The sequence below is a fragment of the Globicephala melas genome, chromosome 19 (assembly GCF_963455315.2).
Source record: "Globicephala melas chromosome 19, mGloMel1.2, whole genome shotgun sequence".
Classification (NCBI taxonomy): domain Eukaryota; kingdom Metazoa; phylum Chordata; class Mammalia; order Artiodactyla; family Delphinidae; genus Globicephala; species Globicephala melas.
Window position 1 is genome coordinate 44,342,894 of NC_083332.1, and position 17,896 is coordinate 44,360,789.

The window sequence follows — 17,896 nt, forward strand, 5'->3', positions numbered from 1 at the left end:
GCACCTTTACACATGGACAGATGTCCTGGCATAATTATTCTGCTTCTACCCTCTGTGCAGAGCTGGGGCTTTCTAAAACATTTCTCCTACCCATCCTTACGAGTCTAGATGGAGGTGGTGGGTTGGTTATCACCTTTAATGCTCACTGGACTTGAGTTGAGCCAGGAAAGTCCAAGAAGCCCATTCTCCTGATGGTAAACCTGAGGTACTGGCCGTCAGTTGGCTTTCCTGATGAGAGGTGATATGGAGTCTGGGGGAACGATTAGGGTATCTGGTGTGCTAGTAAGGGACCAGCTCAGGTGAGGCGGGGTGCTGGGTCTGACCCCAGCTAGAGCTCAGACCTGTGAGGTGTCTGCTCTGAGCAGAGGACACTGGAGACTGCTGATGGCAGCAATTTGGGGCCCTTGTGATTGCCCGTCCATGCCACTGCCCACCCCCCCTTCCCCCCCCACCATCCCGTTCGGGCCGGAAGGAAGTGGCAGATTCTCTTTAATTTCCTTCTGGCAGTGAGAAGCAAACAAACAGCTACCACATCTTATGGGGCCTCCCCCCACCGCCACCGCCCACTTACTGGGAGGGGCGTTCTGACCAAAGGTCCCTGCCCAGCACCGCCTCTGCTTCCTCAGCTGTAAACATGCTGCTTTTCCTCCCCTTTTCAAAGCTCTGTGAGGAGGGGGGGATTCCCCTCTGGGTCAAGGCCTTGTTTCTCCCATCTACTCAGGGTCAGGCCCCTGTGCCAGTCAGTACCTCCAGCCCTGATGACCTGAATCAGGGGTTGGGCAGGTAAGGCCCCTGTCTCAGTCCCGGAGCAGCCCCTCCATGCACCCATACTTGCTCTTCTGTTTGCAGATAAGGATACCAATACCAGTGGCCTCCCAGAGCCCATCACTCTTTGACCTTGGGCAAGTCACTTCTAGTTCTTGCTGGGCCCAAGGGCCCTTCTCTGAGTGGGATCAGCTGTTCTCTTCCTGCTCGAGGCTGGCTGGAGGATAGTCTCGCCCTATGATAGCGGCACTGTGCAGCTAATGGGGTCACTCCATACCGAGGCTGCCCTAACTAACTTCCCAGACCAGTGCTTCCAGAGAAGGAGCCCCACCCAGGAGAGAGACTGAGGCTTGGTTCAGTCTCAGCCATCAAACTTTAGGCACAATTTATTTGATTTTTCTTACAAAAAACTGTTTCAGTCAAAATGCCCCCTTTGCCTTTCCTCATACCCCAACTGGAACAGGACAGACAGAGTGGCCCCAGTGGACCCCTCAGGCATCCTGAGCTAGTCAGAACTTGTGGGAGGACCCTGTGTGGGCCAGGTACCAAGTCTTAAGATCCACTTCCCTGTTGGGGTTGGGCTCTGTCCTCAGACCTCTTCTCCCACCAGTGTGGTTTCCCTGGGCAAGCCCCTTCTCTGGAGGGGTCACGTTCATTTCTGGGCTATGGGGAAGGAAAGGCAGGGGTAGAGGTCAGTCGCTAAGATAGAGTTTAGAGTGTGGGGACTTTGAAGGCCCAGGAAAAGTAGTGGGGAAAGGGTTAGTCACAGGGGAGCAGGTGGGGAGGGGCTAGTGTGTGTTCCTTGACTGAGGACGTCTGGCAAAATCCTGGCTGAATATGTTGGCCCTCAAATGGTCTCGCTTTAGCACACCTCAGTGATGCCTGCCCTGGTCTCAGAGAGACCTGCCTAAGAGCTGGGACCAACTGGGAGGGCCCAGTCAGGTCTGAAAGCTCCACCCACTGTTCTCATCATGCCCACCTTAAACTCAGGCCACTTAGATGCCCAAACCCCTCTCTGGTCTGGTAACCACCATACTTATCCATCCATTCCAGCCACCCTGATTGAGGACTTCCTCCTAGCTCATCATATTTTGGGGACACATGGTTTTCATATGAGCACAAGAGGGAGGGACAAGGCTGGAGAGGGTGGCAGGTCTTCCGAAGGCCACAGCAAGCAGACTGGACTTGGTGCAAAGATGGGTGGGTCATCTCTTGCCCCTGCAGTCCTGCATACTCAGTCCTTCCAGGTGTCACTCCTGCTTAGAACTCCTCCATGGCTCTCTGTTGCCCCCTGGATCAAGTCCAAACTCCTCAGCCTAGCGCTTGAGGACAAAGTGCTGACCCTGTCTTCTCAGCACCATGTGCTGACTTCAGCAACTAACTTTCTTCGATTGTAGTTGGCTGGTCATATCGCCTCTGCCCAGATTGAGAACTGCTCAAGGGCACTCCTTGTGTCCCCTCTGGCCAGCCTGGGCATGGGGGTAGGGAGCAGGCACAGAGGAAAAATCAAACAAGAGCTTGTGTTGGGGGGATGTGTGCCATGGAGAGGAGGATCTTTTCTAAACTCTGACTTTCCTCCAAGGCTCCTATTTGCCCTAATGTGGAACAAGGGGAGCTGGACTGAGCTAAGCTGTACCATTCCATAGCTCAGGAGGCCACAGGAGAGCCTTCAGCGATGAGAATTCAGGGCCAGGCCTGTGGCAGCTGATGAAAGGGATGGTTTTCCTCAGTCTCGAGCCTGGCTGGCATGCACACAGGAGGGAGAGGGGACCCACACAGTCCTTGTCTACCAGCCTGGCCAAGTCTGGGGTTCTATCTGTTGCATTGGGTCCCTGGGCCTCCTGGTTTCACAGGGCTCTCAGAAGGCTGGAGGTGAGTCAGATGGCCTCCTGCCACCTAAGAGAGCTTTGGAGCTGACCTGACGAGGGGCTTATGGGGGAGGTCCTGGACCTGGCTAAGGAAAAGGGGTGGAGAGAGTTTGTATACTGATGTCTGTGTATTGATTCGTCACAGCCTGCAGAGCTCCCAGCCACTGCTGCCTTTCTTACAAAGGTGGTAACACTCTTCCTGCAGTTGGTGCCCACCCCCTGCCTCAGCCCTCATCACTCCAGGTTAGGATTCTCAGTTTCCTCCAGAGCAGAAACCTTCCCCAAGACATGAGCCCTTTTAAGTGTTCTCCAGGTGCATGGTAGCTGGGAACACAGATGCATCGCTAAGCATTTGATGAATGGGTGAATTTTTCAAGCCACCTATAGCTTCTCTGGTCCCCTCCCAGTGGTGGGGCTGATGGGCCCATGATCTCCCTCTTGCCTTCCCCCCTGGCCTGGCTGGCTGAGCCCCTGGTTCAGGTAAAGTCATGTGTTGAGGGCAGAGGGGTTAGATGAAGGTCCATTTTCTCCATCCAGATGATATCCTGGGAGGTATTGTGGGGGGGTGGTAGGGGGCACACATCCCAAAACTGCATCGTTTTATGAGGAGGAGAGGTGAGCTGGCTAAGCTTCTGGGGCCTTTTACTATACTAAGGGTCATGTTACATGTAGTACTAATTGGCAGACCAACCATCTGCCTGGGGCCGAAAGCTGTAAAGTTAGTGTGGAGTTTGGGCTCTAAATTCCACGCTTAGGCCCTCAAGGTTGGATATCCTTTGAAGGCAGGACTGCTTATTGGAAGGCTATTTCACCCACTTAATAGCATTTGCTCCCTCTCCTTGACTACTGTTATCTCCTTCTGCCTCTAACCTTCCCCTCCCCCACTCCAATCCAGAGATTCAGAATTCTGAACATGGAAGTCTCCTGCTGGAAACCCTTTTGTGGCTCCCTCCTGCACTCAGGATAAAGTTCAGATACCTTGCAGTGGCTTGCAGTACCCTGCTCCTTCATCTGGCTTTACCTTTGGCTTCTGTTCACTGCGTGTACTCTCTGGTCTCCAAGTCTTTGGAAATCTGTTCTCTGCCTGGAACCATCTTTCTCACTTCTTGCCCATCTCTCCAATTCTTACTTAGCCTTGTGGACACCTGCAGCCTGGGAGATTATAAGCCTTCTCTGAGCTCTTGGCACAGCCCTAATCTCTTTGCACAGTGATTATAGATTTGCTTGCCTCCTCTCCCTGATGCCTGAAGGGAGATTAATTTATCTCTGCCTCCCCAGGTCCAGCACAGGTATGGGTACAGAGCACAGGGCAGGAAAAGTTTTCTGACCTCAGGGGTGAACCAGTCCAAGATAAACGTGTCAACGGCTCTGTACGTTCCCTGTCCTCCTGACCCTAGGCCTAGTTGGGCTTTCCCTAGGGCTCCCTGGTACCTCAGGTTGTCAGTCCACATATTGAGACATCTCTGGAGGGTGCTCCACCTTGCCCTCTTCCAGCGGCTTTTGTGGACAGCGTGGGATGTGCCTGGGCTCTTGCACCTGCACCCAAGTTTCTGAGACATAGCAACTTGGTTCCTCTGGCAACACACTTATAGGGATGCTGTGCCCTTCGCAGCCTAGAGCTAGGGGAGTTGGTCACCGCCACCTCTTCCAGCTCTCCGTCCACCCTGTGCCTTGGAGGAGCCCTAAGTAAACAAGCCAGGCTCAGCGTCCCTGGGCCCAGCCTCCACCCCAGGGCCCAGGAGGAGGCACCTTGGGTAGTCTCCAGGCAAGACGGGCCCGCTGGGGAGGGGCAGAGAGTGAAACTGTTCTGACGCAGTGTCATTTCCTCCCCCCTAACAACCACTCAGTTTGTGTAACACAATCCCTCCCGCTTTAACCGATGTGCGCCGGGATGCAGAGGTCACAGAGCCCGTTGAATAGTGCGAGTTCACGACGGGGTTTTCCCGTTCAATCGGCCTGACTTATAGCACGGACAGGCCCTGCCCCGGAGGCTTTGCCGAGGCCTCGAATGCGCCGGCTGTCCTCGAAGGAGCAGCTGCCAGGCCGGCTGACGGCGAGCAGACAAAGGCTCAGCCAGCAAAGCGCGGGCCCCGCCCCGCAAGGGTGGGTCTGCAGCGACTGGTAGCTCAGACTTGGGCCTCGTTGCGCAACCCAGGTTTCCTCCGGCTCCGCCCCACCTTAGCTGGAAGCCCGACCCAGTCCCAGCCTTCTCGAGACTCCGCCATTAAGGCTGGGGTAAAGGGATGAGGGAGTGAGTGATGTCCACGTAACCCTCCGGGGCGCTTTTACCTTCCCCAAACCCAGGCAGGAATAACACTGCAGCCGCGTGTCACCGCACCCTTAACCCCAAGGCTCTTGGCGCCCCTTCCCCAACGTCGGGCCTGCCTAATAAGGCAAGGGATCTCTGGCCGGTGGTGGGCCCCTCAATATAATTAGAGGGCTATCGACCTCCCACCCTGGTACCGGGTCCTGGCTTAGAAGGAGTTGATGCAAACTACAACTCCCAAGAGGTAGTAGGGCTATCTGGCTCTCCATATTCACGTGACTTCCTTCTCCTGGAGAGGGAGTCACGCGGTAGGCCGGTGAGGGGGCGGGGCCATCGGGCTCGTCCGCGGTGCCAGTGGCCTATGGGCGGCCGGGTCAGATGGGCGCGCGGTAGGGGGCGGGACCGGCCTCGCGGCACGGCGCGGGAGCGCGCCGGTAGCGGCCGCTGTAGGGGGGCGGGGAATATCGTCTAAGGCGACCGTGGCAGCTTGGGCATCGACGACTGGCAGTGGTGGCGGCTCCTGGTGCGGTTCGGCGCGCGGCCAGTTTTAGAGTTCGGAACGGAACGCTCGACGTCGCGGTCCCCGCCCGGAAAGTTTGCTGCGGAGCTGCAACCTCCTGGCCGGCGCGGCCCGGCATGAAGCGGCGCTGAGGAGCCGCCGCCGCCGCCGCCGCCGCCGCCGCCTGAGGAGGAGCCGCAGCACCCTGGGCCACGCCGATGACTACTGCAAACTGTGGCGCCCACGACGAGCTCGACTTTAAACTCGTCTTTGGCGAGGACGGGGCGCCGCCACCGCCGCCCCCGGTCTCGCGGCCTGCAGGTGGGTGCCGGGCGGGGCGGGAACGAGGAGCGTCAGCTCTTCTCGCTCGCAAGAGCTCGCCCCCTCCCTGCCTGGTCCCTTGGTTGTCCCGGGTCTGGTAACATCGTGTGTGTGTGTGTGTGGGGGTGAGTGTCTGGTAACATCGTGTGTGTGTGTGTGTGTGTGTGTGTGTATGTGTGGTGATGTCTGGTAACATCGTGTGTGTGTGTGGGTGAGTGGTAACATGTGTATGTGTGTGTGTGGGGGGGTGAGTGAAGAGCGGATTTAAACCGCTGAGGAGGCGTGTGGGTCGCAGCGACGTGGAAGTGGCCGCGGGCTAGGCTGGAAGCAAACTAGTGGGGAACTGGACTCCGGGACGCCTGTGGCCAGTGGACGCCGGGGTTTGGAGGCCGAGGGTCGGGGTCGCTGCCCAGGTGGCCTCTGGTTTGCTGCTTTGCAAGCGTGGTGCGGAGGAAATGTCCCTGTGAAGTGTAAGCAGGTTTGGTTTTTCATCTATTCTAGGTTTTAAAAGCAATCTTCATTTGAAAGATGCGCATTCTGAAAGTGCAGGAGCTCTCTAAAATTCGTGCACATGTCTGTTTAAACCTACTCTGCTAGGAGAGTTACGCTGTAGTGTTAACTTCCACTTGTGCATGTTAATGGCCCACATTTAATTCGAAGTGTAACTATAACGGGACTTTTCCGAAAACTGGGTTTCTTTTTTTTGAGCTAAGTCTTTCGGAAGATATTTAAAAGTGGGGTGCCGTGTTTGTAATTCTCCTAGAAAGTTCTGGAAGTCAGTTTTTAAGAAAAAGCTCACCTCGGAAGATGTTTTAAAGGAGATCATGAGTTGGGTTTTAAAGGAGAGCGTGAAAAGCTGGGCACCATAATGTTTGGAGGTCAGACCAATCAGGAAATAGGAACAGGATGGTTGGGGACTCTCCTGTGACCTGGTTTGGAATACTGTGGTTCATTAAGTTCAGTTTCCTTATTACTTATGCAGGTGAACTTCAAAAGGGAGATGGATAAGACTAATCCCCTTTTATTTTTTCCGGTGTTAGGTGAATTACTTTATGTTCATATTGATGTTCAATAGACTGTTCTGTAGGGTTGCACTGAAAAACATATCTGAACGTATGGCATAAGGATTCTCTGGGAAATATTTGTATTGTATTATGAGCCCTATTAGTCTTTATATGTTAGATGTCTTTCTCAACATAGTAAATAATTTACAGTAGTTATTTGTTGGCTGCGTTTTTTTCAATTCCACTGACATCATTTGAGCACCTATTATGCTCAAGGTAGTGTTAGGTAGTGTTATGATGGATGCAGAAAGAACTGAGGCACCTCAAGGAGCTTGGGAAATGGAATGGGGGGCACATAACCCAAATAACTGTGCTACTAGGCTGACTGAATGGTGGTGCAGCTTATAATAGAGGTAGAAACGGGGGGAAAGTGGCATTGGTAGAGAAGGTTGCATTGAATTGTACTTAAATTATGGGGATTTAACAAAATAAAATCTTGTTTGAATGAGTATTTTCATTATAAAGAAGATAAACAGTTGATGATGTCAGCAAACCTTTATTGGGCACAAACTTGATTAGAGCACATTAAATACCAAATATATGATCAATAAAGATGTTAACCAAACATATGAGTAATAAAGAATTATCATCAAGTAGGAGTTGTATGTACGTCCAAAACATTAAATAACATTTAAATGCTATGAATACAGCTATTTAAGGAATGATTTTTGCCATAAAACCCGTAAAAAAAACATTTTGATATTAAATGAGTCTAGAGGAGTTAAGGTTTGAAACTTGATTTACAACTGATTTTCCCAAAGTTAAACTTGAGCAGTTTTATTTGTGACAAAAAGTCCACTTTAAAGCAGTCTGTTTTTTTTTTAACATCTTTATTGGAGTATAATTGCTTTACAGTGGTGTGTTAGTTTCTGCTGTATAACAAAGTGAATCAGCTATACATATACATACATCTTCATATCTCCTCTAGTAGCTGTTTTTTGTAAATTAAAAAAATTAGGTTGAAATACACATGACATAAACCATTTTTAATTGAATGATTCAGTGGCATTTAGTGCATTCCCAGTGTTGTGCAGTCACCACATCTAATTTCAACACATTTTCATCACCCCAAAAGGAAACCCCAAACCCACTAAGCAGTTGCTCCTCATTCTCCCTTTTCCCCTTCAGGTCCCTGGCAGCCGAATCTCTAATCTGGGATCTGTCTCTATGGATTTACCTATTCTGGATATTTCATGTAAATGGAATCATACATATGTGACCTTTTGTGTCTGGTTTCTTTCACTTAGCATAGTGTTTTTGTGGTTCATCCATGCTGTAGAACATCGCAGTACGTCATTCTTTTTTTTTTTTTTTTCGGTACGCGGGCATCTCACCGTTGTGGCCTCTTCCGTTGTGGAGCACAGGCTGCGGACGCGCAGACTCAGCAGCCATGGCTCACGGGCCCAGCCGTTCCGCGGCATGTGGGATCTTCCCGGACCGGGGCACGAACCCGTGTCCCCTGCATCGGCAGGCGGACTCTCAACCACTGCGCCACCAGGGAAGCCCCGTCATTCTTTTTTAATGACGGAATCACGTTCTATTGTATATATACTCCAATTTGTTTATTCATCCATAAATGGACAGGACATGAGCTGTTTCTACCTTTAGGCTATTGTAAATAGTGCTGCTATGAATACCTAGCAGCTAATTTTTAAATTCTATTGAAAAGGATGTGCTATTCAAAACTAAGGTTTCAAAGTTATTTGTCCACAAGATTAATTTCATTTTTTAAATAAATCCATTTCTTTTTTAAAAAATTTATTGTTTTATTTTTGGCAGGCTTCTCATTGCGGTAGCTTCTGTTGTGGAGCATGGGCTGTAGGTGCATGGGCTTCGGTAGTTGTGGCCACTCGGGCTCAGTAGTTGTGGCTCGTGGGCTCTAGAGCACAGGCTCAGTAGTTGTGGCGCACTGGCTTAGTTGCTCCGCCGCTTGTGGGATCTTCTGGGACCAGGGATCAAACCTGTGTCCCCTGCATTGGCAGGCGGATTCTCAGCCACTGTGCCACCAGGGAAGTCCCTGATTTCATTTTACTATGCATAATTATGAGTGTGTAGTTTGAAGGAACTCAGTGGATTAACTGACCTACATTTAGGATGGTAAGATGAAGTAAAGCGGGCCATGAGAGTAAAATTGCTTACTAGGATTCAGATCAGTATTGGGTCATATCAGTGAGTTTACTTGTTTCTGAATTCTCTTCCTCACTGAAGCAGAACATTCCATGAGGGCATTGATAATGTCTGTATCTTGTTCATAGATGCCTAGCACAGTGCGTTTAACATAGTAGGCAACCAGTATTTGTTCAGTTAATGAAAAAGTACCACTTAAGTTTTGAGTCAGTCCTTAACGGTTTTTTTGTTGTTTTTTGGTGGTAGGGGAAGTTTATGAGACTTGTTTCAGTTCTTTGACTTTTATTGGTCAATTCCGTAAGACAGCAGATCTTGGTAATTTTGGGCTGCAGGTTTTCCTTCTCTCTCAAGGCTTAAGAGTACTTGTATCACATCAAAATTTCCATACAGAAGGTTTTTGAAAAATATTTGGAGGTGGGGGTGATAGTGGGTGGAGACTGAGAACAAGCCAAGGGGCTGAATTTAGTGAATATCCTAAGCAAGCTTGTTAAAGTACAAATTAGATGATTTGACACTTGATAAGTTCAATATGTTGTGACTTTTTTTTTTTTTTTTTTGTGGTACGCGGGTCTCTCGCTGTTGTGGCCTCTCCCGTTGCGGAGCACAGGCTCCGGACACGCAGGCTCAGCGGCCATGGCTCACGGGCCCAGCCACTCCACGGCCACTAGGGAGGAAGCCCTGTTGTGACTTTTTTTTAACACCTTTATTGCAGTATAATTGCTTTACAGTGGTGTGTTAGTTTCTGCTGTATAACAAAGTGAATGAACTATACATAAACATACATCGCCAGTAACTGACTTTTTAAGTTTATTGCTTACCAAGGTGTTTTGAGATTTTTCCATTAAAGAAAGTTTAAGATCCTAGTCTTTAGCTTTTTTTTTTAAAAAGGACAGTGTTAACTTTGATTTTTTTCCAGTTAATAATGAATCAAAATACTATATTTACATTTCTTTTACTTAATACCTAGTTTCAAAATGAAGAGCTACCTCAATAGGAAATAGAGAATATAAAATTGGTAAGTGTTAATGTATTTCATTAATATTATTTGCCATTATATTTTGCCATTATAAAGGGCAGTTTCTGGTGCTCTATTTTAGTGTATTGATTGTATATCTCTAATTTAGTTTGATGTTGTAATAATCTTTATGTTTCAAATTCAAAGTTTCATTCTCAGAGTTTGTTCATTACTAAACATTGACTTTTTTGTCCTGAATGAGAGTCACTGGGAGGAGGGTGTGCTATGTCTTATCTCCTGCTGCTTTTTGAAAGGGGAGAAATATCTTAGATACAATATGTATTTTTGTAAGAAAGTTACTTTATGATAAGTGTAGTTTTATCAGATACCAGTTTAGTATACACCTTTTTCACATAAAGTTGAGGAAAAAAATTTAAAATAAAAATTTAAAAAATGAAGTTGAGGAACTTTTTCTAGATCATTGTCCTAATCTTTAATCTGTAGTGTTCTACTTTGTTTAGTGCTTGGACATCTGATTCTGTTCTTCATAATTTACTGTCTTTTAGATAATTTCATTTTCTCATTTTTTGGTTTTTATTGATAATTTATACTCAGTGGTTTTGTTTTATCTTGTTTTAAATGAGCTAATATATTTAAAGCTCTTAGCACAGTCCTTGGCCCAGTGGTACTCATTAAGTGATGGTGGTTAACATTTTTTTAAAAGCACACAAAAACTGACGATAGATTATTTTTTATTTCCTCCTATTTCCTAGACCTTTTTCCTATACTAAACTAAAACATTTAGAGAGTAGGGGCAGATGAGAGATTCTGTCTTTTAAACCTTTCTTAGATGAGTTGGAATATTTGTCTTAGATATTTTTATTTTTTCCTCTTAATTCTATTTTCAATGTTACCTTCTTTCTCATATCTTACTAAACATAAGTACTGAAGGTCACTTGCTTTTAATTACGTTTTTCTACTTTCTTGAATTAAGTTGTTACTAACTATGGTGTGAAGGATGGTTAATTTGCTAACCATACTAAGTATAATTGGCTATTTAAATCAGTATGAAAAAAGAGAAGTTGCTTGTATGGTTTCCTGTAGAAATTAATGGTGTGTTTGCACGGCGCATTAGATACTTAAAGGAAGATTTGATTACTGCTGAACCTTACTTTCACACCATAGGTCAGCTTTTTTTTAAGACTCGAATGCAGTGAGAATATATAAGTGATTGAGTCAGTGATAAACATTTCACCATTTCACTTGGAAGAATAATATAATATTCTGTTTCCTTGACACTTTTCCTGATAGGGGTAGAGGATGCTCCTAAGGGTATTAGCAGAATTTTGTGATGGAGATTAGTGAATAAATGTGTTTTAGTGAGTATGGGGAAAAATTGAGGAAAAAATTTCAATGTCATATTGTTTTGTTAAAACTTTATCATTGTAAGAATATTGCTATACCTGTGCTTTCTTAGATTTTCCCATTTGCCAATACAGAAGGGATATTTTGGCATATATTCTAAACTATTAGCAGAGGTAATACTGTAGTTTTATTAGATGATATGAAAATTAAAAGTTGGCATTATGTACGTTGCTAAGAAATTGTGGGGGTCTAGTAAGGCCTGAATCTTAAGTATTTAAGGGCATTTGAGATATTAACTTAAGGTATATTGTAGAATCAACTTCTTCTTATGACTTGCCTTTCTGTGGCAACCAGTAAACCTCACCTAAAATTACTGTGTTTTTATTGAAGTATATCCCAAACTCTGCTTTTGTGTCTTGCTCTGTATTTATTTTTTCAATGAAGTGTGATCATGAGGACATTTTTGGTTAGAAATTGTGGAGTTTGTTGTTCTTCAGAAAAAGTAATAAATAAAATACTAATATATAAAATGGAATATTTTAAGAGAAGATAATGAGTTGTGTTATTGATTGTGAAGTTTAACGCCCTTTACTTTCCTTCTTAGTATTGAGTAGTTGGTGATTCAATATGGTGATGTTTTATTTTAAGTAAGAGGTGGGGTTGAGAAAGCCAGAATATATTGAAGTCAATTGCATTACTCCTGAGAGTTAGGAAACCTGAGTAGGTTGAGCCTCATTTGATAGTAAGCAGTAGTTTGACTGCTCACAGCAGTAACATAAATAAGGGAGGTGTTGTCTAAAGCTGTCCTGGTGGGTCAGGGGAGTAGACACAGCAGACTTGGCAGTAAGCCTGGCTTCTAAAACAAAATCCAAGTCATCAAATTTGCCCAGGCATGCCATATGAGGTTCAAGTAACAGTGGAATTTAAGAGGAGTGAGTTTGTTCGGGGAGGCTTAGGAGAGTCACAAGCAGTAGCAAGCTTTTTTAACAGCCATAATTTTAGCTCAAACATAGCATGAGTCTGCATATATTTCAGCATTTCTGGTAATGTTTATATAATTATATTGCATGACTCTCACCTGTTTGCCTGAATTCGGTAAACTTGAGAAGAGAGGAAAAATTAGACCTGTAATATTTAAGCAGGATGTTGTATGAATTGTCTGTGAATTGATAGCTGACATTTAATCGTTGGGACATTTCTAGTTAACATATTGGTATTCCTGTGTGTAAGGGAAATACATCTTTATGAAAGCCTGAAAGTCTCAGGTACACTGGAGAAGTAACTTGAAGGCTTCATTTTCCTACAAAATGTACAGTTTCCATATGTCTTATGTTTCAGAAGCAGGTGAGATTTTGAATATTTTAAAATATGTTTTCAGTGTCTTAAAATTTTTATATTTCTTAATTTTATATTAAATTTTCATCAGCTTTGCTGTTTAATTAGAAAATAGGATTATGTGAGCTTTGAAATTATAACTTTTTTCAATAATGTTGATTTATATCACATGTAAAAATATTTCGAAAAACATTTTTTTCCATCATTGGCCAGAACACTTTAATGGACAGTTTGTGAGTTTCATTTATTTATTTATTTTAAATTTATTTATTTATTTATTTATTTTTGGCTCTGTTGGGTCTTCGTTGCTGCGTGTGGGCTTTTCTCTAGTTGCAGAGAGCGGGGGCTACTCTTCCTTGTGGTGCGCGGGCTTCTCACTGCAGTGGCTTCTCTTGTTGTGGAGCGCAGGCTCTAGGCGCGCGGGCTTCAGTAGTTGTGGCACGTGGGCTCAGTAGTTGTGGCTCGCAGGCTCTAGAGTGCAGGCTCAGTAGTTGTGGTGCACGGGCTCAGTCGCTCCGTGGCATGTGGGATCCTCCCGGACCAGGGCTCGAACCTGCGTCCCCTGCATTGGCAGGCAGATTCTTAACCACTGCACCACCAGGGAAGTCCTGTGAGTTATATTTAAATGTAAGTATTTTTCAGTATTACTTTAAAATAAAGAAGACTTAAATAAAAATGGCATTCAGAAATTGTTGAAGCTAGATGATAGGTGTATGGGAATGCATTATAGTATTCTCTGTACTTTTGTGTATGTTTTTAAATTTCCATAATAAAAAGTTTAAAAATGACATTAAAAAAACTACTCAAGCTCTTTAATGTTCTAGATTAGGATAGAAAAAATAAGCACTTAAAAAAAACAGCATTGTGAAGTTAATGGAATTTGCTGTTGCATGTGATTTTTTAGAAAACTGGTTTAACAAATAAAAATAAAAACTAGTTGTGGTATGTCTGATTTACAAAACTCGTTTCTCCCTTTGGGTAGAATTAGTAGTGAGATGTTAGTAGTGTACATAAATAGGAAGTAAACTGATCTTGTGATGTGTTTTTGAGTAGGTATTTTTTAGTTTTTAAAATATTTTCTAAGTAACTATATGGGATCAGATAAATTCACTTATTGTTTAATGATTTAAGGGCTTAAAATTTTAAAAAATTGTAATGTTTGAAAAAAGTTTTTAATGTTTGATCATGTTGCTTGTATCTATCAGTCTAATGTTTATTTATTTTATTTTTTAAAATTAATTAATTTATTTATTTTTGGCTGTGTTGGGTCTTTGTTGCTGCACGTGGACTTTCTCTAGTTGCGGGGAGCTGGGGCTACTCTTCGTTGCGGTGCGCGGGCTTCTCATTGCGGTGACTTCTTTTGTTGTGGAGCACGGGCTCTAGGGCACGCAGGCTTCACTAGTTGTGGCACACGGGCTTAGTTGCTCCGCGGCATGTGGGATCCTCCCGGACCAGGGCTCGAACCCGTGTCCCCCACGTTGGCAGGAGGATTCTTAACCACTGCGCCACCAGGGAAGTCCCCTAATGTTTATTAAGTATTGTCAGTCTCTTAAACTTTTAAATTTATGATGAAATGAAACTAGAGAACTCAATCTTAATTTTAAGATTAGATTTTTAATCTTACTGTATAATTAGTAGAGATTAATTCACAAAAATATCACATATATAAATCCTTTTGATTTGTAAACATTTCAGAGCAAAGAAGATCTGAAATTTATATCTTACATTTTGTGAATCATATTGAATACTAAAGGAATACAAGTTTTAACCTTGTCCTTTATATAAGGAAAGTCTTTGGGGAAAATATAGAAAGTTCTATCTAAATGTTACTTTTTAATTTTTTTATTGCTGTATAAGCATTTTAAGGAAACTTGATATTTCCTCTGCCATCAACACTTCCTTAGAGTTTTTACTTCCTTTTAGTAAAGGTTGTTCAATAAAGAATGGCATTCAGAAATTATTGAAGGTAGATGATAAATGTATGGGGACTCATTATACTATACTCTCTACTTTGTTTTCTTTTTAAAATATTTATTCATTTATTTATTTGTTTGCACCAGGTCTTAGTTGTGGCAGGTGGGCTTCTTAGTTGCGGCTCGAAGGCTCCTTAGTTGTAGCATGCAAACTCTTAGTTGAGGCATGCATGTGGGATCTAGTTCCCTGACCAGGGATCAAACCCAGTCCCTCTGCATTGGGAACGTGGAGGCTTATCCCCTGCGCCACCAGCGAAGTTCCTCTTTATGTTTGAAAATTTCTGTAATGCAGAGTTTTGAAATCTTTAGACCATGATGCAGAGTAAGAAATACATTTTATGTTTTGAGCCAGCACACACATACATGTTTATACACAGAAAACTGAGATAGAAGTTTCAGTAAAGTAGCATTTACCTTTACTCTGGCATTACCCTCACATTTTCTTTTTCATTATTTTAAAACATTGTTGGTCATGTCTTACTAATAGATCACTACCTTCAGTTTGAAAACCAGAGCTCTAGGAGATGGTTTCATAGTTCTGATTATATTAAAACTATTAGGTCATTGACAAGTTCTTGTTAGTCAAGCCATATTTCCCATGTCTGTAGTTCTTTAATACATTTTTTTAAAATTAGTTTTTATTGTGGTTGTCGAGGCAGGGAGGGAGAGGGATGGACTGGGAATTTGGGCTTGATAGACGCAAACTATTACATTTAGACTGGATAAGCAACAAGATCCTACTGTATAGCACAGGGAACTATATCCAATCTCCTGGGATAAACCATAATGGAAAAGAATGTTATAAAAAGAATGTATATACGTATGTAAAACTGAGTCACTTTGCTGTAAGATTGGCACAACATTGTAAATCAACTATACTTCAGTTAAAAAATTATTTTTTATTGAATTAGCTTATTGCTGTCTTTTAATTAATTAATTAATTAATGCCTGCATTGGGTCTTCGTTGCTGCCTGTGGGCTTTTTCTAGTTGCAGTGAGCGGGGGCTGCTCTTCATTGCAGTGGCTTCTCTTGTTGCGGAGCAGGGGCTTTAGGCGTGCGGGCTTCAGTAGTTGTGGCTCGGAGGCTGTAGAGCTCAGGCTCAGTAGTTGTGGTGCACGGGCTTAGTTGCTCCGTGGCATGTGGGATCTTGACCAGGGCTCCAACCCTTGTCCCCTGCATTGGCAGGCGGATTCTTAACCACTGCACCACCAGGGAAGCCCCTATTGCTGTCTTTTTATTGGATTAGTTGGTTGATAAATTATGCCACTTCCTGAAAATGAGTCATATCTTCCCCTTTCTCTGCTCTATGGCGAAAATCAAGTCTTGGTCACCTCCTGTTTGGATTTGTGTAGTTTTTTCTTCATACTTTATAACCCCCCAAATAAGTTTTGTAAGTCACAGCTAAGATCATCTTTGATTCCTGCTCCCTTGTGTCTGTAACCTGCCTCCTCTTCACTCGTTTTCCTCATTGTGCTTTACCTTTTTTTTTTTGGGCTGCGTTGGGTCTTCATTGCTGCACGCAGGCTTTCTCTAGTTGCAGGGAGCGGGGGCGGCTACTCTTTGTTGCAGTGCACAGGCTTCTCATTGCGGTGGCTTCTCTTGTTGCGGAGCATGGGCTCTAGGCGTGTGGGCTTCAGTAGTTGCAGCACGCAGGCTCAGTAGTTGTGGGTCGCGGGCTTAGTTCCTTCATGGCATGTGGGGTCTTCCCGGACCAGGGATTGAACCCATGTCCCCTGCATTGGCAGGAAAATTCTTATCCACTGCACCAACAGGGAAGTCCCCTGTGCTTTACCTTTTTTATATCCCTTACTCTGTACATTAGTATCAAGTTCATCATCTTTAGTTTTATTTATCTCTTTTCAGTCCTAACATGAAATCTTTCCTTCTACCCTTTTGTTTGAACTGCCTCTGCCGTCCACATATTATTTCATAGTCTTTTTCTTTTGTGAGGCAATTTAGAAACATTATTTTGAGGTAGTACTGAACTAGATCTGGGTTCTAAATTCATATCTGTTGCTAGTTGAGTGACACTGCTTAAAAAGCACAGAATAGGGCTTCCCTGGTGGCGCAGTGGTTGAGAGTTCGCCTGCCGATGCGGGAGACACGGGTTCGTGCCCCGGTCTGGGAAGATCCCACATGCTGCGGAGTGGCTGGGTCCGTGAGCCATGGCCGCTGAGCCTGTGCATCCGGAGCCTGTGCTCCGCAATGGGAGAGGCCACAACAGTGAGAGGCCCGCGTACCGCAAAAAAAAAAAAAAAAAAAAGCGCAGAATAATTTCAGGCTAATTTAATTCTTTCATTTTATAAGAGAGGAAATTGAGGTTCAGGATGGTTTGCCCAGGGTCATTTAACTAGTTAGTTACAAAACAGAGACCCAGGATCTCTGGCTTCTAGTCTTTGTTCTTCTCTAGTAAATTGCTTAATTTCTGCTTGAAAATCCTAGAGTTGTTTTTGCACAGCCTATAATTTTTTTTTTTTTTTTGCGGTACACGGACCTCTCACTGTTGTGGCCTCTCCTGTTGCGGAGCGCAGGCTCCGGACGCACAGGCTCAGCGGCCATGGCTCACAGGCCCAGCCGCTCCACGGCATGTGGGATCTTTCCGGACCGGGGCACGAACTCGTGTCCCCTGCATCGGCAGGCGGACTCTCAATCACTGTGCCACCAGGGAAGCCCCACAGTGTATAATTTTGATCATGTTTGTAACTGTTCCTTTTTTGTGTGTTGTTAGGTAAATATTTAATCCAATATTATTGACTTCCTATTTAAGTGCAAGTTATTCTTATATACATTATTTCTAAGTCTCGTGATAACCTGAAGAGGAAGGTACTGTTTCCATTTTACCTGAGGAAGCAGAAATGACGGTAGATTTGACCATCTAGAAAGTAGAAGGGTTGGGATTTGAACCCAGGTTTTCTGACTTGGGCTCTTGCTACTATTCCTCTTGCCTCTCTCCTCCCAGGAAGAGTTTAAGTACAGAAATAGTTTTTCGTTTGGTAAAACCAAGATTCATGGTGAAGCACATGGACTCAAACATGTCTGAGCCAGGGTTTACAAATTACACATGTGTTCCTGTGACTAGATTTTCTGCTTTTGGCTCAGAATGGCCGCTTGAGGGATGCTTCTTACTCCCACCTGCTCTAGACATTTTTAAATGGTAGCAGTGGGACTTGCCTGGTGGCACAGTGGTTAAGAATCCGCCTGCCAGTGCAGGGGACACGGTTCTGTCCCTGGTCGGGAAGATCCCACGTGCCGTGGAGCAGCTAAGCCTGTGCACCACAACTACTGAGCCTGCACTCTAGAGCCTGCGAGCCACAACTACTGAGCCCACGTGCTGCAACTACTAAAGCCTGTGAGCCTA

General features: G+C 44.7%; 1 protein-coding gene across 2 annotated transcripts in view; it reads left to right on the plus strand.

Annotated features, from left to right (window-relative positions):
• Window positions 1–5,361: 5,361 nt before the first annotated feature.
• The window catches only part of NFATC3 (nuclear factor of activated T cells 3), a 133,598-nt gene continuing 121,063 nt past the window's right edge, over window positions 5,362–17,896 (plus strand). For both annotated transcript variants that reach the window (XM_030863576.2, XM_030863577.2), the window contains exon 1: window positions 5,362–5,719. In XM_030863576.2, the coding sequence (XP_030719436.1) occupies window positions 5,617–5,719 (103 nt within the window). In that variant the 5' untranslated portion in view covers window positions 5,362–5,616. The remainder of the gene's footprint in view (window positions 5,720–17,896) is intronic.